The sequence below is a fragment of the Pieris napi genome, chromosome 14, assembly GCF_905475465.1.
Source record: "Pieris napi chromosome 14, ilPieNapi1.2, whole genome shotgun sequence".
Lineage (NCBI taxonomy): Eukaryota > Metazoa > Arthropoda > Insecta > Lepidoptera > Pieridae > Pieris > Pieris napi.
Window position 1 is genome coordinate 6,637,145 of NC_062247.1, and position 23,408 is coordinate 6,660,552.

The window sequence follows — 23,408 nt, forward strand, 5'->3', positions numbered from 1 at the left end:
TGTTGGATATGGATTGAGATAGGTTATTGGGTTCGGGCGTTAAAGTAACGTTTATGGATAAAATATATCTTAACTTACATGTAAGGTATACAGGGTGGTTGCGTCTCGTTAAGCGCCTGTCTATACGCGCGGAAGGACATGGATGAATCAATCAAAGTACAGTGATCGGTCAAGGCGTCTTCTATAGCTCTGGCCCACCCCAATCTTCTAACTGGAGGGCAGTCTAACGCCGATACGAGAGCCAGGTAGGAGTTGAAGTTGTTCATTTTACGTAAGGCCTTCATAACTTTTAGGAATTTACTCGCGTACTTCTCGCGTTCGCGTGCTTCATCCTAGAAAAATTAATGTATTAATGTAATTCTTTTTCATGTACAATTTTTTTTATATGACGGATGTCTAATAATTTGTATGCATTCTGGTCCGGTTGTTTAAAATACCAGTCATGACATATATAACGCGTTTGAAGTATTTTCTTTAAATTTCTATATATAATAGTATTAACTGCAATTTTATAGAACCCGGCTGTACTTATGAGTCAGTACATGCAGAAGAGTCGCTGTACATTATAACCAATTATTAAATCTTCGGCTGCAACATGGTTTGAACATAGTACAAACACTTTGTTACCATGGTTACCATTATTTTTAATACTTGGATATAAATAAATGTCTTAAGGCACATAATTAGTTTTTTTCCTTTTCAACATCGAAAGAATGACAACTATACTGGGAAAACTATTAACTATCAAACTGAATTGTTAATTTATCTCTATCTCTATACCTGCTCTAAAATCCTCGATCGCGCCCAGAAACTCATCTTATTGAAGTGCTCCGTGAAACGCGTAAGGTTCGGTGACTTCTCTTCCGACTGATCTCTTGGCCACGAGAGAAGTTCCGCTGTCGTTATTCGAACGAATAAAGCCGCGTCTAGTACTGTCATTTGTTCGGCCAATTCGGACGCCTTAAAGTCCAGTAAGGTGTCCCGTCGGAGGGAAACTGTTCCATAGCATGGATCATATTCGAATCTGTTGTTTGTCTGAAATATACAGGTTGATTGGTAAAAAAATATTTTTAATTGTAATACGAAAAAAAAATTGTTATAAAATAAACATACAAATATGGACTATAGTCATATTAGTCTTATGCAGAAATCATCTAGAAATGTAACACTTAACAATTGAGTTAATTGAATTTTGTATAGACAAGTACAGTGAAGCATTTTTGCAAAACGGTATTTAAGAGGAGTCATTAAGTAAAAAATAAAAGTAAAAAGTAAAAAAATACAAATAAAATTTGAATATCATACAACTAACTTGAAAACTCAAGCAAAACTTACATTTTGGAAATGCAGTTGTTTCTGTTTATCAACCAAAATCTGACGTAACGCTTTAGAAATAGGCAGTTCTTCAGCCTCAACAAGCCAATATATAAATTCCATAATTTGTTGCATCAACGACCTATCCAGATCTGACATTCTGAAAAATTATAACAATATCAAATCAATTTCTATTGTATGTTTGTCGATGTTATTGTAATATTTCTAGCAGATTAAAGACGCCGGGATCATCTAAATTCACTTAGAATGATAACGAGCTGGTACAGACTACAGGGCTTTAAGTAAGTAAAATAAAAGATAAAGAAAAGTTTCAGGAATTACCTGAAAACTGGAAGGCCTGCATGTAATGCGAACACAATTAGTACTAAAAACTTACGTGAGGTCAGCAATAACTCTAGTAAGCAGACCGAGTGTGGATCTTAGTTCGTGCGGACGCGGTCTGAAGTGATGTGCCCGACGCACCAATCGCGAGACGAGCTCGTGCGGTGCCAGGAACGTACGGTACGTTGCCAGGAACGCTTCCTGGTACGCGAAGTCTGCGTAACAATAAGCTAAGGCTCTTAATATGTTACGACGTAACATGTGAATCGGTGAGCCCAAAGTTGTTGCAAACAAAATACAATATATATTTGATTACTCATTCAAATGCAATTAAATCTCTGGGCACACACCGATTCATTACTTAAACAATTTTGCATTATTTGCGACGTTGTTGAAATGCAAACATCACAAGATAATTGAGGCAAAAGTGATATTATTCCATGCCAGCATGCTTTAGCGCATGTTAACGCTCATATATTTTTAACATGCCATGACATTAAAAAAACAAAGGTGCTTTAAATTCTTTACAAATTTGAAAGAATTTTCAAAATTTATAAAGTTTTGTGCGTAGGTGCATTCTTAATATAACATTCCAGAATCGACCAAACTAGAACCCGGCCCCAAATTTAACCCAATATATGAATGGTGAATCAAACTCAGCGAAAAGCGTGTGATATTATCTGCAATATGAGCAAGTAAGCTAATAATAAATTAGTGAACCAGCGTGTCTCAGGCCCATACTATGATTGACTTACACTCATCCGATTCTGTAAAGCATGAAAGTTAAGTGGTTAGAATGATCTTCTATAAACCCTTATCCTACGACGAAAATGATAAATTGGAGACATGCTTAAAATTAGGACAGTATGAACATAAACATTCACAATAAACACATAATTGAATTTAATTTACATACGCACTGATAGGATTTTTGGATACTGATCAAACCTATAGGGTTAAAAATTACGGGCGAACCGCGTATCTCGTCCTAGATATGTTACAAACTATGTTATAAAAAAGTGGTGTAAAAAAAGAACAAATATATTATCAATTGTGTATATGTTTAACAATATGAATTACATAGGTTAACGGACCTTTTTTATTGTCCGTTGAGTGAACTGGCAAAAGTTCTATTATTTGTAAGTGCCTATAGTAGTTACTTAATTTCTTGTATTTTTTATTACGTAATTTTGTTTTTCATATTAATTTTGTGTCTGCTTTTTTGTTTCGTCTGTAAATTTTATTCACTTATTTTCACTCTTGTCAATTAAGGGTCGCCTGTTAGGGCAGGAGTGTTTTTATAAATTAATAAATTCTAATTTAAAATTATAATAATTTATATACAATGTTACTAGACAGTGTAGTGTGATGTATAAAAAAAAATCAAATAAAAATGCCTATCAGTGGGCATGTCTCATCGAAATCATCAATAAAAAGGAAAAACGTACCTTTGGTAGCCTTAGTGGCGAGCACTATAAGGGCATCTGGGTGCCCACCCCTCACATCAACGCCCTCTTTCGTCGGGCCTTTGAGTAAGAGCCACGTACTGACATCCGTTTGGAGGACTATATCTTCCGAATCTGGTACGACTGGAGATTTTTCAGTTTCAGTTTGAGTCGGCTCTGTGCTGCTTTCACTTCGCTGTAATTAATTTAAATTAAAAGATATCACGAAATATTGAGGTATAACACTGCCACTGTCATTTTAGGTCTGCATCTAATAAACATAAATGCGCGGAATTTACCCAACCACGCACCATATTATTTATGAAAAAGTAAATATTTCCTTTGCTTTGACCAAAATTTTGTCAATTACCATCTTATTAATAAATAAAAAATTAGTTTAATTACGTTTCGATTAAAACACTGGTTTAACGTAAGTTTCGTCAAGGATTATATACTTTTTTGAAAGCTCGAACGCATCGATTTTCCTTACAATTTCACAAAAAGAAACAAATGGCTATTGTAGTTGAAACTAATTTAAGTTAATTTAAGTAGTTTAGTTTATAAAAGGTTGACAATTACCTGTGAGGGTACAGGCGAAGGCGCTCGCGACTCGAGTCGATCAATCTCATCCTCATCAAGTGGAAACTTGCCTGGCGATGACACGCTCACATACATCTCTTCAGTACTCTGGAATATTTATAGATAACATGAATATATAGATTTTCATAAAAAGCAGTTAGATTTGCACCCGGCCCTGAAAAATTACGGTACTTAGGACTTTATTGCATACTCATTGAAGTGAAACTTCTTTATCGACGTATGGGAGAAAAAAAATCGTCACGTTTTTCGGTTACGCGCCATGTTGTTTTTTTTAATACCAACTACAAATTGCTTGATCGATCGCAGGTTGAATCCGATATTTTATTTAAAGTTTTGAAATGGCCATTCCATTTCAAAACTTTTAATAAAATATCGGCGGCAAATTTCGCGAAACAACCTTGAAATTAGTCGGATTACTTCAAGTAAATGAAATTAATGAAATTTTGTAATAATCTTAGTAGTAAATAAGGTAAAATGTAATAATAGCATTATTTGAATTCATGTCTATGATAATAAAAGTTTTTGTTAAACTTAAAAATCTAATTTAACTTTATTTAACCAATTTCTGTAAAGTTGCATATAGTAGATCATTTTTCGAAAAATAAGGTCAGAAAGAAGTTTCACTTCTTACGTGTGTACACTAGTACACGCACCATTTTCTTTTAAACTGAAGTGCCCATTATAATATCATTCTACGGTACTTCGAAAACACCACTGAAGTAAATTAAAAAAAAAATATCCCCTTCCAAAAGTGTTTTAAGTTAATTGCCAAACACTATATAGCTATATCGGACGAAAAAAGTTGTATAGAAAAATTAATCATTAATATTAGCATGAATAAAAATGACGATAATTGAGCCAAACTTTTCTAGTATTTTTCTTATGTTGGGAGATGATTCCGATAAAGAAAATACATAATATATTAAAATTACTAACAATGAAATATTACATACCACATTATTGAGCATAGATTCATCTGCAGAACAACTACTGTTGTGTGAGGAAGGTCGCGGCGATGGCGGAGGCAATAATTCGTTACTTGAGGTAATCGAAACCTGTAAAAAAAAGTTTATTCTATTATTTTTGAGATATAAAATTTATACGGCGAATATAAAAGTTAAATACTAAAGCTATAATCGTTATGATTGTACTATAAACCAAATCAAAAATTAAGGAATTGAGTGTCCTTATGACTTTCTTTTATGATTTCTTTGAAGACATTTGCAACAAGGAGTTGGTCAACGTTATTTACATTTATAGTACAAGACCGTATCTAAATAATGTATTAGTTTTAGGTTTATAAATTTTGGTGTCGTTGGGTGAGATGAGGCTTATACAACCCACGAATTACGCATGTAATTAAAAAATGACTATCACCTTTTTACAAAATCTTTTGAAATTTGATATCTTTATTCGGATATAATGACTAAGAAATGTGATTTCATACAAAATCGACTGTATGATAACTTATATAATTAAATCCTTGAAATTTAATGGGCAATTAATATGAAGGCAATACAAATAAATTAATTACCTGTTTGTTTTTGTTCATCTTTGGAGGTAGCGCCGGCGGCTCTATCGGCAGTGGACTCGTTCTATTCGATGTTATCATACTAACGCTGTCTTCAGACCCACTGTCAATGTCAAAATATAGAAGTTATAATAATACGTCTGTCCTTCTCTAACGTTACCACAAATGTATATCTATCTCGCTCTATCGCAGGTATCGCACAATTTTAACTATAATTATATTTATAATTACAATGAGAAATAATAATATGACATTGATAAAAATAATTATTAACACATAATTAAAATTAAATTAATATTATCAACGAGCGGTACAGTTAGTACTCAGAGTCGTTTATGAATCTATCTCTATTTATGTGTTGGTGAGATTGGCAGAATAATGCTAAGAGATAGAGAGATAGAGCCGGTTGAAGGAGGCCTATAGTCTTTAAGAGGTCTTTGATATCTAGTTAGTTTTGAATCTTGAATGTAAATAGAGTTATTACATGGAATAAAAATATTCCTATATATTTGGGTACAACATATTGAGCGCTATATTTTGGCTTAATCTTTTTGATATTGTAATTGATTATTTTATAATCCGTGAATTTAATTACGCACCTGAGTGGCGGTGTACTCAAATGCTGAACCGTTATTGATGAGGCCAAAGATCGTTGAACTTGATGGTGACCTATGCTCAGGGTGCCCGTACTGCTGTGTTGAGCACTGAAAATCATTTAAATAATTAAATCATATATCCAACATCTTTTAATCTGTAATACTAACATGCATATCTTTAGAGAATGCTTTCTGAACCTACTACAAATAGAGTTTTTTTTTTTTTAAAGTTTACTTTACTAAACTTAGCAGCTCCGTCGGAGATATTTTTTTCCTATAGAAGCATAAATAAACTCGCTAAAAGATTCTTATTTATGCATTAATGTGTAAACTTATAATTATATTATAAAAAAAATGTATTACGCGCGAAGGGGATACTAAAAATTAATTGAGCAGGAAATATTCCAATAGGAAAAATAACTTTAAAACATTATCTACACGAAGTATTGGGTTAATTGAGGCTAATTAATAAAAACATTAGTTGCTATAATGATTATCCAAATATTATGTTAACCATTTTGCAGATATAATGTAACTAATATTTCTTAATCCTACTTTTTTTATTATTTATGGAATAGTCTTTATCATCGTTATCATATCATATTAAAAAAATTTATAGGTACATTTTAGGTTTTATTTAAGAAAACAGTTTATTAATTGAAATTCAATATTAAACTAGTCCTATAATTATGTTTCTTATTAGTATATGTGACAATTATTATTTTTACACAACTAGTAAGTTTACGAAATTAAAATCGACCGATACTTCGCTATATAGCAAATAATGAAAAAACATTTTTTTTAAAGAATGAATTGAATTGGTCTCTCTGTATCTATCTCTCTGTCTATTGCGCAAAAAATGGAGATTCTAGGCGAAACCCGTCTGCCCCATGGAGCACCTATACCTTATAATAAGTATAGTTCCTCACCCATACACCCATACTTAATCTTACCTGGACAAATTATATGTGTGTATAGAATGCCTGAATGCCATATCAGGTGGAGCCTCCGGATTTATCTGGGGATGGGCGTTCATCGTGTGACTGCAGTTACCAAACATCTCCATATACGCCATAACTAAACAAATTATTTTAATAAGATTCACATTAAGGAACGAAATCTTATAGCAATCGTAACGCGCTATATTAGAATCTCTATATCTTTCCTCTTTAGGGAGCGTTCAAGTATTACGTAACGAATTTTGGTGGGAGGGGGTCCTTTTGTAAATCGTTACGGTGCGGGGCGGGGATTGAACTACTGTTAATATTATTTTCGCCTTTCCAGTACTTTACACCACATAATGGTAACTTTTAGGTAAAAAGAGGTGGTGTAGGTAGACATGAAACGTTTTACTATTGGGTACAGAAAAACGTTACGGCGCGTTATGTGGGGGGGGGGTGTCAAGAATCTTCTGAAATTGCGTGACGTAATACTTGAAAGCTCCCTTAAACACCATACTTTTCATAATATTTATATTAATATAACGAATATATCTCGTAATCTTTTAAACCATTGCGCATATCTTTACGCTTATCCTTAATCTTTCATAGAGGTTCCAATACGTAGTAAAAAACGCAATCGTGTTACACACATGAAGCTTAAACTACAATGAGCAAGCTATGTGATGAAAAAGCTAAAAGCACATGAATCTCCAATAAGTCGGTACTATGGAGTGGATCTGATAGTGTTTAGACCGCTGTAGGACCGCCGCAGACATCATCATTTTATGCAAGAGGCGCGCAATAAGCCATTAAGCTAGGCTAGATTAATTTACGTTATACATAATAATCGATAAACGATTACAACATGGGCCCATGATTCGATTGCCTTTTGTTTTGCGGAAGTTTTTAAAGTCATAATTACTACAAGATAATGTTCTATTAAGCATTATATATTCCCTTTCGTTCTCGGTGACATATAATAGATTTTTAAAACAGATCAGGGGCCAAAAGGGGCAGGAGGCTCACCCGATCTTAAGTGATACCGTCGCCCATGGCCACGACAGAAGGCTCGCACGCTTTCTTGAAGGAATCTAATTCCAATTGGTTCGGAAATACTTGAATTTGTAGCAAAAAGTGCCTTAACCGCTCAGCTGTAGCACTACAGTCGTCGAGGTGATACTGGTGGAATTTCGTAATGTCTCGAGATATTAGTAATGTCCACGGAGGTCCGTAGCAAGGTTAGCAAAGTATGCATGCATAGATCCACTCACCACTGTAGGCGACGCTTTGAAACACTGCACGCCGCACCGACATAAACAAACATGCCATTTAATACCCCAATACATTCAGGATTTGGACGGGACAATTCCACAATTCTATACAGTTTATTTCTAAAAGTTTTATATCTGTTCATCTTTTGTTTATGCCCGCTTAAAGAAACAGTTGATATTCATGATATTCAAATGTTCTAAAGCCCAAAAAAGCTGTTCAATTTGCCAACTCGCAATAAGGATGCGATAAATGGTATATAGTAATACAAAAAATAAGAATATTCATTTATATTTTTCAGAAATAAACTGCATAATACAGAGTTTAGACAAGATACAATGTGTACCTATATTTGAAACACAACAAGGGCACCTAACCAAAGTTATGTTTTTAATCTATAGTAAAACGATTCATTAATAAAGGATGACCATAACTTCATAAAACTGATTCATATAGTATGACAATGCAATAAGATATTAAAGCTCAGAAATCAGTTATCGAAAGTTACGGCTATAGTAGTATATTGAGATGCAGGGTCAGCTATATAAAGGTTAGAGAGATTTGACCAGTAATTAGTAGCCGCTCTCCGTTAAAAAGCGTATATGTACAATATTACTACATATTAAACCTTTCCTATACCCTTTATTGATGATTTAATTAAGCATGTCATTTTGTAATATGTCTTTTCCTATCACATTATGAAAAGAGACAGATCGGTTTTATTAATAGTCTTAGAAGTATTTACTGTCATATAAAGATATATACGCATTAAAATATCATTCGATTATATTCAAATTGGCCTAGTAGCTTCAGCGTGCGGCTCTCATCCGTGAGGTTGTAGGTTCGATCCCCGCCCGAGCACCAATGCGCTTTCTTTCTATGTGCGCATTTAACACTCGCTCGTACGAAGGAAAACATCGTGAGAAAACCGGCATGGCATGCACTCACACAATTCACGTCGTGTGTCAAAAAGACTGAACCCCTACTTATCTATTAGAAAAAAACTAATTATCTTTAAACAAATACAGACATCTCAGTCAAGGTTGTAGCGCCGCTGGTTATTTTTTAATATTTCATTCAATAACATATCTCATCTGTTGTCCGTTCTCATCTTAAAAATAACGAAACAGAAGAAATGTCCCTGCTTCATCGTCTACTGGATTACACGAAGGAAACATCACACAATATTTTTGGTACATCAAAACTATTTCATAAAAAATATATTTTTATGGTAATACTGACTGTGTTTCTTCTTGAGCGGTAATGGTGGCGGTCGCTGGTGGTTATGTTCGGCTAACGTGTGCGGTCTTGCGTCATGAAGCGAAAATGGCGGACTTTTTCTGTAATAAACATTTTATCATTCGTTTTTGGTTAAAGTTAATATGACGACGTTAAAACATGTTGACCTTTTTACAGTGACAGGTTTATTTGTAGTATAAATAAAAGGTTCTAAATTATACATTTATTGAATGGCCTTAACAAAGAAACTATCCCGGGCTCAAAAGTACAGCATGTGAATAAGAAAATATTTCAATTTCGAAAGTACAGTGATGTTTTTGTGTTCAAAAACGAAGCAAGATATAATGAGCTCACCTGATTTCAACATTGGGGAAGTGTTGTTGCACATCAGCGCGAATGTTACGTCGCGTCTTCACCGGCAACTCTGGCGGCGTCTCGCCCTCGTCTGACGTTATGCTCTCCAACCTAACCGTAACAACATACCGAATTACTAACATATTTTTTACGCAAGTATATTAAAAAAGCTTTAAAAGATAAAGCCCCTTATTCAAAATCAGACTTATAATACCACAACGTAAACACAACTTGATTTGGACAATATTAAAGAGGCGATACTAATAAGATTATTATCAAGTTACACATAAAAAGTAAAGAGTCTTAATTATATTGTTTTAAAGTACTATTTGAGGGTAATTGCATTTACGCAGTGATGAAAACAGTACAATAAGACTTATTTCGTTTTTATGTATTAATGTTTTATACCTCATGTTTAAATAATAAACGTAAATAGTATATTTATATACTAACTATGTATTTCATTATAACAAGAAATATAGGTACTGCACAAGTATATACCTATATAACCGTTTGACTTAAAAGCGACTTGTTTACAAGAATAGAGCAAGTGTTTACAAATATCAATTAAACACGAAAAAAACGAAAATCATATAAGTCTTTAGCGGCTATAAATGTAACTCAAACCAGGTTTCCGTGTCAAGATCACGTCTCATCGGAAACAGTGTTTTAATGTATGAAAGATAATTGTAATTACATAATGCTACAAAGGCCTATGCCGTAGCATAGTGCATGTAGCATATAAAGCGGAGATTCTGATTTTGATTACGAACAATAATTATCTCCCCTTGGATAGCTCATAAGCTATATTCCCTTAAAAATAATACGCTTTTCAGCACAAAAATCGGTTAAATTGTTCTTAAGGCTGCCGAAACTAATCCTAAGGAAAACCAAATATTAATGTTCTATAAATATTTGTACATCATCTCTGTTTATAAACAATGATGCATTTTACAATCACCCGTGAATATCCGAAGTGGAACAAAACATTATATCATATTTTAAGCGGGTTAATGTATGCGTGAATTAGCTTTATGAGCTCACCATAATCTCAAAAAGTGTTTAACGTTTTATGACTATTACATTGTGTAAAATTTTGAAACAAATTTTTATTTCTTTACAAAAAACCTTGTCTTAACAGGTGCCACTAAATCAAATATAGGCACTAACAAATAGTAGACCTTTTGACAGTTCCTATGTAATTCGTTGTCTACCGTAAAACATCGAATAATATGTGCCCTTTTTGGAAGGTTAGTTCTAGCCGTGGGCGCATATAGTTACAGCGGACCATATCGCTGCTGACGTACCCCCATCAGGCACAGGCTAAAACACCGTCCAACCGAATTGCGGGCCTTACCATATAACAATTTTATCAAGTACATCGAAGCGCGAATTCTTGGCCTACTCTGAAGCTCATTGTTGCCCATAGAACTAAACTATATAAAGATAGGAAAACTATATCATAGCTGTCTACGTATGATATTATTAAACAATATTATACATTATCTACTTAACTTAACCAAACCCAACACCACAAAAAATTAGTTGAAAAACACCATCAAAAATACTACGCTAGCTGTGGTTTTTTGAAAGCATGCAATAAACACAGAGCGGAACACTCACTTTGTATTATGTGATGTTACACTGTTCATACTGATTATATTCATGCGGGTCTCATTTTGCACTGTGCACTTCATTCCGCTCACATACTCTGTACTTTCAAAAGTACTGCAAACAATAACAAACAAGCATGAAGGACGAACTAAGATTGTGAAAAAATTTAGAAATTGTGCCACAATTTTGATTTCATATTTAGGCAAGGTGCACAATTTTAATCGAAATTGTTGCGTATTCTCAAATTACTGAATAATTAGTGTGTTAAGAGGCCGCTACATACGTCATTTATTTTGGAATTCTAAACTACTCTCGACGAAACCAGTCATTATAATATTCCTTTCGGATGAAAGGAATATTATAATGACTGGTTTAAAAGTTTAAAACTCTTTTAACCAAAGTACTATTTTGCTTCATTCTTTCAATTGTTTTTAAGCAGTGACGAAAAGAGCCAAATGTGTGCTTTAGTTAACACAATTTAATTACTTACTCCGCCGAGTAAGTATTACAAGGAGATTGATTTTCTTTTATGAGTAAAGTACATTTATGTATAAAAATAACATTTCGAGGGCGTCATTCAAGATTTTGAAATTAAATCAAACAACGCATATTTTAAAAAATAAATACCAACCGGTGAGATGTGAGGTATATATTATTGCTAGAATTTATTATATGAATAAACTAGCAATACTAAAATGTATTAGTAATTTAAAATCGCAAACTGCGCAATTGCGCCATTGAAATTAGTCCTTCGAATTTATTGATGGAGTCTACTTAAATTAGATTTTTCTAAATAAATGAGCTTACTCAGTACGTTCTTTGAAGCGTAGAGGAAATTTAATTACTCTCTCATTTCGTGTGTAGCGACCTCCATAATTTTAGTGAAAATCAAGATTAAAAAACATTACGACCATTTCCTTTGTGAAACGAAAGCCATATTTTAAAAACATTTCAATAATTTTCTTAAATAAATAAAATTTAAATGAATAATTAATTATTTAAAAAATCCCAGAGAAAATATCGCGTACACATATTTCCAAAAAGCACATATATATTGTTTTACCAATACGACTTTCACAAAAAACTTGATCGCATAGACAAATCATTCAAACAGAGACAAAGAGATATAGAGAAACGTGAAACGTAAAAAATAAAACTAATAAAAAAATATCACCTGTCCGTGTGACTAGAATAATGATGTGACGAAAAGGTGGACGTGAAGCTGTGTTCTGTTGACATCTCTGAGTGGCCCACAGACACAAAGCCGGACTCGTTCGAGAATCTGTGGTTAAAACATTTTATAATTGTTCTATAGTAGTATTGAATTAATAATCATTAGTCTTTGCACGTAACTTGGCCAGATGGCGTCGCAATCCCATATATTTATAGTCGGGAAAAAATTTAAATTTTAACCGAATTATAACAGGTTTCTCAAAAGAAAGTTTACATTTCAATTCAGAGCGTTATGTGAAAATATTAGACGACTTCTTGGTGCCTGAACTTCAAAACTTTCCTGGCTCAAACCAACGAACATAGTTCCAGCAGGATGGAGCAACGTCACACACGTCCAATACGTCTCTGCCACGAGTTCGTTAAATTTTCTCAGACAAATTGATCTCCAGGAGAGGTGACATAAATTAGCCTTTACGCAGTCTTGATTTAATTATGGATTTTTTCTTATGGGGTTATCTTAAATCTAAAGTCTACGCCAATAAGCCGACTTCTCTGGCGCAATTGAAAGAAAATATCCGTCACAATATGGCCGCCATCACTGAGTCCACCTGCCGAACCGTCATAAGTAATTTTGTTGTTCGATTAAATGAGTGCCGCGAACGCGAGGGTCTACATTTGGAAGGTATTATTTTTAAGAAATAAATTCCCAAAATGTGTACTTTAATAATGAATAAACCATTTTTTGATACACGACTTACTTTTTTTTAATAGATCAACTAAACTCTCTTTTGGGACACCCTGTATTATTCAACAATGCGCTTTTTAAATTCAATGTAATAACATGATAATGGAATAAAAATAATGTTTTTATTATTGCTTATAAAAGGCCTTTATAATGATGGATAAAATTAATTTCAATTAATATGTTCCATAAAAGGTCTATCACAGTTGTGGTAGACTATGGTTTTGTATAGTTATATAAATGTATGTGTTATTTAATTTATTAGAGCTATATTAAGCTTTGCGAAACGTGCACCTTGCAGTTGTACATTAAAACCTCGGCTGTACAATAATGGAATTTTCTTTCTATATTAACATTCGGACGTAGAAAATATCGAGAAGAAACTGGTATTATGTTCTTCTGAAAAAGTTCTAAAGAAACTATAGGTCGGTTATCGAAAGCTGGCGGGTTCACAGTACTCACACTAATGCAATTTCACATACAGTATGTTTCAAAATATGTTTTTTTTGCCATACTATACATTTTAGTCCACTCATACACGACGGACAGTCTATTCATGATGTATTTATGATTGTATTTCAGTTTGACATCACGTCTCGCGCTTATTCACAGACACTACATAACCACAAAGTGTAAATGTGTTGAAGCCGCCAGCTTTAGTTAACATACCTATAATACACCAATGTACCTGCCCCTTTGCCTTTGGGGATTTACAGGACTTCATGCATTCAATAAATGACAAGATTTTTATAACTTACCGATTATGGGAGTGAGCATTACTCATATGGGATTCGTGTGACTCCACCGAGGTCCTCATTTCATTTAAATTGTTACAATTACATATACCTGAAAATGTTTATATAATGTAGCAGGAAAATAATGTGAACATGGCGTATCCGGGTTATTTTTTTTTATAAATTGTTTGCACAAAGACTTATAACATTACGATCTAGCCTAACTTAAGAGTAATAAGTATATTTACTAAACAAATATATTAATCATAAGAAAGTTTCCAATAACACTACTTACAGACTCTAAAAGGGGGAAAACAATAAAATAATAAATAAATATATTTTATAATTATATTTATTTATTAATTACTAATTTACAAAGCTTTAGGATTTTGTACCATCCAATCGGAAATAATTATTCCTTGTAAATTCACTACTATAAATAAAAAAAGGGTATAATATCGCGTTATTATAAATAAAATACATACTGACTAAATCTGTACTGGGTTGAGTTATAAACACGTGATTCATTGAATCATGCGTATTCCTCTCTTCGTCATTAGACACGTTCAACATCGAGTCTTGAGAGCCGCTACTATGTGATTGCATTGATAAACTGCAAAAATAATTTCATTTAAAAAGATTTTTAAGACACTATGAGGCCCAGCCCTAAAAGCTAGCTAATAATGCCAAAGAAGTATAACTTCTTACGCGCGTACATAAGTACACACTCCCTTTTTTTTTTTTAAATAAAAACGATCAAAATTCGTTTTAACCGGCTTAGAATCTTATGGCTATCAATTAGAAGTAACTTTCCTTATATATGAGGAAAGCTAACATTGGAACTATAATTAAACTTAACAAGGTTTAATATATATAAAAAGTTAATTCGATATTACCTGTCAATCGAAACTCCTAACAGAGAGTTGTCGTTAGCCGACTTGCGCTTAGGCGGCAACGGTGGGGCCAACTCGATTTTCCTGCAAAACTTTCACTTATAAACCTGATGCAAAACCAATATGGTCTATAATTTATGGTATCTTCCGGTGTTCTGATAATCTTATAATGTTGGTATAGTGCAAATTAATGCTGTATACATAGACATCTTAGATAAAATATAAGATCAAAAGGCACTGTCGGCTATGCGATATTCAAAAAGATTTTTTTTAAATCGATTATGCATGCACAACCTCATAGTTCTGGGCATTTAATTTAGACCTGAATAAGCAATCAGGTGATGAGCCTTTTATGCCTGTAACACACCGTATTTTTATGGGTTTAAGGGATACCAGTTTCCTAACGATTTTATTCCGGCGAGTGAGTGTTAAACGCGCACATAGACAGAAATTCCATAGGTGCACAACCGCGCATCGAACCTACGACCTCAGAAATGAGTCGCACGCTGAAGCTACTATGCCAATACTGCACACATATTTATAAATTAACATGATCTAACATAAGCGATAGTTGTCACATCTGAGGTTTAAATGCAATGTTTATTCAATTATTACCGAGGTCCGAGATCCAAATTCTATGTTAATATAATTAATGCTCATAAATTCAGTATACCTTTTCGAAGTTATACCCTAAGTGCAGATAACGGTTGCAGAAACGATGGAAAACATAATAAGGAAAAAAAATACTAAAAACGACGATTGAATTTTCCAATATAAACTATTCCCATGGAAAATATTTGATGTCTTTTTGAAAAAATATATTTGTTATAATTATAAATATATTTATAATATAGCTGCCTTTCGAAATTTGTGTTTCATAGCTGTAGTATGAGGTCCGATCTCTTTGGTCAATTTAAAATCAAATATATGCATGTGATACGAAGTTCACCAGTTCATCTAGTATAAAAAACCATGATCTTAGGTAATTTGCTACGATATCACTTCCGGTGTTATGCGAAATTTAATAAATTATGATAGCGAGGTCAAATTTCTATGCATAATGATTATATAATATTTAGAATTACTCTGGCCAGTCATGCGAAAGTGCCTAATAAATTAATTATATACTTTTAAACGATTCAATTGCAATTTCCGTAAAAACATAGTTAAAAAATTATTCAATTATTTTAATATCAAGCTATTTGTTAAAGCAAGTTTTTCTCGTCCGGATATTGACCAATGCGACGTTGCCGCACTTTCGATATCAGTACTTGTAATGAATATCCAACAAAGATAATTTAATTTAAAATCAACGCTGTTTCCAAAATTCCATGTTTATGGATTAATTATTTCTGAATACTTTTTATAACAATTTATGTTTAAAATTGAAAAAGTTTTGTTATATTATTATTATTTTTGTTATATTTATATTATTATTATATATTTGTTATAGTATTACACAGGACAGCCTACCATTTGTTACGATTACGTATATTCAATATGACAGCTAGTATGTTTTGACATGGCAAGCAATTTTAGTTAATAATACAATTATTATGTATTTTGAAATTTGTATAATTTAGTAGTATTTGCATCCTATTAAGCTGTATTAAAGTGTCATGGCTGAAGTGTATTACCGTGTTAGGTTATTTTAAATTGCTGTACTATGTTTTAAACATACATGCAAAACATACTTGGGACACTACAATGCCTGTTGAAGCCTATTACTATATTATTATTTCGATATTTACCGGTTAGGCCTTGCAGGTTTGGGTGGGGGTGTGTCTGGAGCATCCAGTATCGACTCTGATGAATGTGATGCGCGTACGCCGCTATTTTCCGTCCCTGGCTCTCCCGTGAGTAGAGATCTCTCTTTGGGCGTTAACGGTATATCTGTAAGTGAAAATATACGTAAAGCATCTGATAAAATCGCTAACATACATACATAAATGACTTACGGTAGCAACTGTACCGTTAAAATAAAAAAATAATTGGAATAATTTAATTTTATCACCACTAAAAGATCAAAAGGAAAGAAAATCTCAGATAAAGATAGACATTCCATTTATTTAAAGGCCAAAAGTTTGTCAAAGTGTTAAAACATGTTAAGTACTGAGACAAAAATATCAAACAAGAATTACAATATTTATTTAAGATAAAGAAAATATGTTTGAGAACAAAATAATCGAATTATAAAGAAATAATTTCAAAGAAATGTATGCAACCTACCAGGCAAAGAATTCCTCTGCGTCGATGCCCGCGGAGAAACAACCGCCGGACGGGGCGATAATGCCGGCCTTGCCATATACTGTTGCGCAAGACTCGCCACTTCTTCTACCGCCAACTTAAGTCCTTTTACCACAGAATTAACATTCTCTGGAGACAAGGCTGCGGTGGAAATTTCAGTTTCTGAGTCGTCAGCGTTTGATCGAAGACTGGCGACCGCGACTTCATCACAAAGACGGATTAGCATGGCCAGTGCTGTGCATAATCGCTTCACAGCACTCATGAGGGACGGCGATCGACCGCAGTACGGTTTTATTGCTAAAAAAAATATTTAATTAAAAAGTTAAAAACAATAAAAGACTCATATAGATTGTGACTTATTTAACAAAAAAATATTGTACACATTTGGTTTAAAAGCTGTCAGTAAGAAACCGGTCAGCAAGAATGGCTAAAATTTTGACGTAGTAATCACCAGAGTTTTTAATTCTTTTGAAGTATCAATAGACCAGTGCAGATAGCCTTTAAAATAAATAAAAAGTGAAAAAAATTACAGTAGGATGAAACCCATTAGAAAAGCAGGGGAATATGATCAAAATGAAAGGAAAAATAAATTACGGTCGATCTGAGGTCGGGAAGGGGAAGGGGGGGAGTTTTAAGGGTAAAAAACGGTTTATCTCGATTTCCGGCAAAACTACAAGTCCTATCGAAGAAAGTTAAATAGCAAAGTTGGAGGTAATAAAAAGATCTAAAACTTTTGTATTCACACATTTTTCACATAACCTCAAAATTTATGTGAAAATTTCAAAAAACCAAGTTTTTGGTTTTTTATTTTTATCTTTAACAAAAATTATTTTTTTTTAACGAAATTTGGTGAAAACTTACCTTTCTATGTCCCAAATACACTGTAATTTATTTGATTAAAAATATTTATTTGTACACCTTATTTTGAATTAATATCGAAAAAACATCCTAATTTTCAATCGAAAATTCTGACGTCAAAATTTCAGCTTTTTTCAAAAAGTTGGTGTGCTTTCAGTTCGTTGAAATCTCTACTTTCCTATGGTAAAAAAATATATATATACTACCATAGTAAATCTTCTCAGAAAACGCAAAAAATCGTATGCAGTAACGCCCAGACCTGTCATCCCCTTCCCTACTTCTCTATGAATCTTCTTTAAATTATAATCAGATGCCTATTTATTACTATTTTAAGATAATTTATATATACCTGAGTGACTTAAAAAAAAATTTAGCCTTTAGATGGTCTAAAATTTTCGTATTTCATAGAGAAGTAAGGAAGGTGATGACAGGTCTGGGCGTTATTGTATACGATTTTTTGCGTTTTCTGAGAAGATTTACTATGGTAGTACATATATATTTTTTTACCATAGGAAAGTTGAGATTTCAACGAACTGAAAGCACACCAACTTTTTGAAAAAAGCTGAAATTTTGACGTCAGAATTTTCGATTGAAAATTAGGGTGTTTTTTCGATAATAATTCAAAATAAGGTGAACAAATAAATATTTTTAATCAAATAAATTACAGTGTATTTGGGACATAGAAAGGTAAGTTTTCACCAAATTTCGTTAAAAAAAAATAATTTTTGTTAAAGATAAAAATAAAAAACCAAAAACTTGGTTTTTTGAAATTTTCACATAAATTTTGAGGTTATGTGAAAAATGTGTGAATACAAAAGTTTTAGATCTTTTTATTACCTCCAACTTTGCCATTTAACTTTCTTCGATAGGACTTGTAGTTTTGCCGGAAATCGAGATAAACCGTTTTTTACCCTTAAAACTCCCCCCCTTCCCCTTCCCGACCTCAGATCGACCGTAATTTATTTTTCCTTTCATTTTGATCATGTTCCCCAGCTTTTCTAATGGGTTTCATCCTACTGTAATTTTTTTAGGTTTCAAAAATTATCGGCACTGGTCTACAATGCGAAATAAATAATAATGTTTATGTCCCAATGAAAAGTTTCGGGTGTCATATTATTTAGAGATAAATCTCGACAAGCTATGTCAAATAATTGATTGATGTATGAAATGATCCTATGAATTTTCCTACTTATCTATATAGTAACAAGACAGCAGAATACATACCCTTATGTATGTTTGCGATCGATTCAAACACTATCGTGCCGTTATCCGGCAACATCTCCAATTTCCTCTTAGTGATGACATCGGAGAAGTGCTTCAAGCCGAATCTGACCTACGGACCAATTACTTGTTATAAGTTATCAAATATACTATAATTATTATTTGATTATTATTTTTCTTTACATAATAAATAGAAAACAATCTGTTTTACATTCTGAAACAAACTAAAAAAATAATCATACAAACGGCCGGAATCCGCTCAGACCGTGAGCAATAAATGTCTTTATTACTTTGATTTTAAGAGCTCTTAATCATGTGTAAAATAGTTAATACACAGAAAAACATTACATAATCACCAATAACAAAATCATACCTCTTTGACTAGCCGTTCGAGTTCTTTGGCGGGAGTTGTTTCATTGTCTTGCGGTGTATTCCCCTTCCCCATATTCCGAAGTTTTGGACTGAGCGGAGAATGTGATCTGAAATCAACCTTAATATGTTATCATTATGTTCTCATTTTGTGGTATTTAATGTTCTAAATAGTAATGACCACAGGTAAATTGCTTTCAAGAAATGTTTTTGTAATGTTAGGTATATTTTTTAACAATCATAGAAGTTAGTTTATGCTGTAAAAGCAAAAATAAGATTCTTAAAGTTTTTGATCTCGTCAGGAATAATTGAAATTCCTATAACCTCTGATCGGTAAGCGACACAAATACCCCTGATCGGTAAGCTGAAGAATCTGACTCTGACACAAGTGACAAGTGTGCCCATGAAATATCACCTCCATGAATTAACAAAATTTCTCGGTTGACCAATGAAAGGGGTCAGAAATATATAGCAAAGTAAGCATCATACGTAGCGTCCATAACAAATATTGGGCTACAAATTTATATTGAGAAACAGACGGTATACATGGATTTAATAAAGATTCAAACATTTAAATACAGAAAGAAAATAACAGTTAGCGAACGTGACTAAGTACTTTCACAACATTAACGTACGCGACAACCATAATTAAGGATTGAGCAATTCAATAAAAAAATAATTAAGTAGCAATTACATAAAATTATCACTCAAATGCACCGCTCAATGGAATGCTTAGTATTGCGAAAGGCACTTTGTATGCGCACCAACGTCGCACAAATAACAAAGCTGAGCTATATATGATATTCAGTCCCGGTTCAACGCACAATGTAATAAAATAATTTATTTCAAGATACCAGGGCATAATCAATTTTTCTTTTCGTCAAAAAGGTATTTCTTCCTATCATGGAATTGGCTAAAACAAATGCTATCTGCAGTCTTTTTGTTTCTAATGTTTTTGGCCTAAAGTACTTAATTCTAAAAATTCAAAACGATTGAACAATATACCTTGGGTGATTCCCACACTGACCAGTACAAGGACAAAGGAAAAAAGTATCGTAATTACTGTATTTCTATATATGGTGGATGGAGAATGTATAAACCAAAGGTTTTGTGAAGATATTTTTAATGAAGGGAGCAAAAAGGTAGCTTTAATTACGACTAGACTTGAATCTTATGTATGAAACACCTTGCACAGCTGAAGCAACCTTTATCATAAATCTCGTGCCTTCTATTGTTCTAATCTTTGTCAAATAACCCTTTTTATATCGTATTAATAACTAGCAAGAAATTACTGTTATATGTACTAGATAAGAAAAACGTACTTTAAAACGTAAACTACAATCTTTTTATTATCAAGGACAATGAATCGAGTAGGTAAAAAACAGGCAATTGAAAATTTAGATTTACCGTTTTCCATTGTACGCGAAACGTTGTAGTCTGTTTGTTCGTTTACTTATCCAGTCACCGACGGGTGACTTCACTCTGTTCGACATTTACAAGTCCCGTAAATACACTAAATTTAACACTTCACACTAACCACAAACGTAATTTAATATGTTCACAGCACGCAGCTCACTAATGATTTGACAGACGCGCGTACCCCGTGAGTCATTACGCGACAATATACGCGATTTATACACTTATTGCATTATTTACACTATTATATAAGACTATCATTTTCGTGTGACCAAGATAAAACTGCTAAACGCACTGACACTTTCTTGAGTTGCTGCCAGTGAGATAAAGTTATTTATGCAACTATATCAATTTAGATAAGACAAAGAGACTTGTAAATTTCTATGTATACAATGATAAGACGTCTCAAGAAATAGTATGCCAAAATATATTATCACAGCGTAATCTATATATTATCTATAAAAAAAATAAGGTATGTGCAGCCTATGTTATTTACACAGAAAGATATAAAAACAACTGTAAAAGGCATGAAAGTATAAGAAATTATATAAATAGGTGCCAAATGAGTAACGCTTCGTGACGAATAGCATAAAAATCATGGAGCAGAACATTTTAAATTTAATTTAAACTGTTTTAAGATCTTAATTTGATTAATCATTAAATATTATTAACAATGTTAATGAGTAATTGATACTATTAATTTGTTTACGTGTTACTATTACAAATCGCCGACGGTCATTTATTATGAGGCGTGGAGCCACGAGCTTATGATTTTTGTTATCACAGACACGTTTTAGAAGATATTTGGATAAAACAAGTTAAGAGGTACCTAACAATAAAATTGAGTTAAGGAATTCGCAAATGATTTACACTTCCTCGCCCTTCGAGTAAGAGTTCATTAGAAGTGTGAACATAATTGTATTGGCAACATTAATTTTGTCTTAAACGTCAACAGCGAATGTACACGATAACTCATTCGACCGTGAAAAATCACAAGTTTGGTCCACTTTCAGTATTATTAAAAAAATAACGAATTGATTGCTTTTTCTCGGAAAGTTTAGAAAGTAAAAGAAATTTATAAAATAGCCCAAAACAGAATCTACAATGTGTAAAAAATTCAAGTAGAAAATTATTTATCTTAATCATGCGTGTCGTCTAACCAATTGTCATTTATATAGCACGAAGCGTGCTCGTATTTTCAAATAGAATAATTCTAATTTAAATGATTACATAGACGAAACCTCAAACGCCTTTACAATCCTGGCTTATAGATTTTTTTTAGAGACAAATATGAATCTTCGTCATTCTATACTCTTTAACCTATTATATAGTACTAATTATCAACGGACGCGATAGCTGACCTGATATTCGAGAGATGTGGCGGATGCGGCGCCTGCGCAGGCGAACGCATATTGGATATACGCTCTAATAGGTCGTCCTTGAAAGAGCGCGCGCGCCGTGCTAACTTATTGGCGCCACGCAAGGACCCCCGATGACCTGAACCGCCTTCAGCACACGCTTCGTTTTCTGTAACAAATTAATTGTCAAAGTAATACGGCCAGATTAGATCACTACACGAATTCATCTAAAAATGTCTAAATTTGACACAAAGTAATAAAATAGACGTACGACGGCATACAAATCTTACATTAAAGTGCAATATATTAGTTCAACAAACTCCTTATAAGGATATAGAACCGTGGGTGTTATTTTTGTATCCTTAATTTAAAACCCAATAAAAGGTCAATAACCTTGGCTTGTTGATTTAAAAAACAGGCCTCAGCGAAAAATGCGAATCACAATGCACAGCTGGTTTATATTTATACAATTTATAATTCGCTAGATATTAATAAAATGTTACAATATTTGTGTTCTAATTACAAATACAAACGTACTCACTATAGGTATGATAACTAATACCAATAAGGCAAAATTAATAACACCATAACAGATAAGACCTCTGGTATTTAGAAGAAATAACTATGACGTAAGTATAGTCAACACATCACGCCAACACCGTATTCGTCGTCAATGAATGATGTAATCTCACTTAGGTAACGAAATGCCCACTAAAGTTACAGAACTTTCTATTAAAGTCCATGTAGAACATAAAAGTAAACGTTATAATTACAGGTTTACGACAGAAACATTAATCTGCCTTAACACACCCAACCCACCTGTCAACAATACTTGGTGACGATTTAGGGATTCCAAACAGTCCTTGGACTTTCATATACACATCTTAAGGTAAACAACACAACAGACACTAGTTAATCACTTATGACGCGCGAGTTTATTTAAGGGCACGACAACAGACGGAGACAGGCTACCGAGGACTGAGGACTCGGCGCGGCGGACGGACGCCAGGTCATGCCCGCTTCCTGGCCTCGAGTGCGTCACACAACATAAACATCGATGCTACTTGATTAAATAAGACAACAACAAAATAAAGCAATAACCCATATTAAAAGATTGAAGGCCCCTTAGTTACAACCAAATTTAATACCCTA

At 33.2% G+C, this 23,408-nt stretch overlaps 1 protein-coding gene across 9 annotated transcripts in view; it reads right to left on the minus strand.

Moving 5' to 3' along the window:
- Positions 1-23,408, minus strand: part of LOC125055763 (guanine nucleotide-releasing factor 2) — a 38,345-nt gene that overhangs the window by 6,394 nt on the left and 8,543 nt on the right. For 3 of the 9 annotated variants that reach the window (XM_047658340.1, XM_047658334.1, XM_047658335.1), the window contains 24 exons: positions 22,260-22,425; positions 19,487-19,592; positions 19,117-19,225; positions 17,017-17,331; positions 16,539-16,680; positions 14,791-14,871; positions 14,380-14,507; positions 13,919-14,006; positions 12,420-12,527; positions 11,255-11,359; positions 9,632-9,742; positions 9,281-9,378; positions 8,041-8,064; positions 6,782-6,905; positions 5,832-5,936; positions 5,236-5,335; positions 4,655-4,756; positions 3,681-3,788; positions 3,105-3,297; positions 2,412-2,423; positions 1,712-1,871; positions 1,336-1,474; positions 781-1,035; positions 79-332 (listed from right to left, as the gene is read on the minus strand). In XM_047658340.1, coding sequence (XP_047514296.1) covers positions 79-332; positions 781-1,035; positions 1,336-1,474; positions 1,712-1,871; positions 2,412-2,423; positions 3,105-3,297; positions 3,681-3,788; positions 4,655-4,756; positions 5,236-5,335; positions 5,832-5,936; positions 6,782-6,905; positions 8,041-8,064; positions 9,281-9,378; positions 9,632-9,742; positions 11,255-11,359; positions 12,420-12,527; positions 13,919-14,006; positions 14,380-14,507; positions 14,791-14,871; positions 16,539-16,680; positions 17,017-17,331; positions 19,117-19,225; positions 19,487-19,592; positions 22,260-22,425 — 3,133 coding nt within the window. Of the gene's footprint in view, positions 1-78; positions 333-780; positions 1,036-1,335; positions 1,475-1,711; positions 1,872-2,411; positions 2,424-3,104; positions 3,298-3,680; positions 3,789-4,654; positions 4,757-5,235; positions 5,336-5,831; positions 5,937-6,781; positions 6,906-8,040; positions 8,065-9,280; positions 9,379-9,631; positions 9,743-11,254; positions 11,360-12,419; positions 12,528-13,918; positions 14,007-14,379; positions 14,508-14,790; positions 14,872-16,538; positions 16,681-17,016; positions 17,332-19,116; positions 19,226-19,486; positions 19,593-20,889; positions 21,161-22,259; positions 22,426-22,797; positions 22,984-23,075; positions 23,278-23,408 lie in introns of those variants that run through there. The other 6 variants (XM_047658342.1, XM_047658343.1, XM_047658341.1 and 3 more) reach the window with 6 other exon arrangements.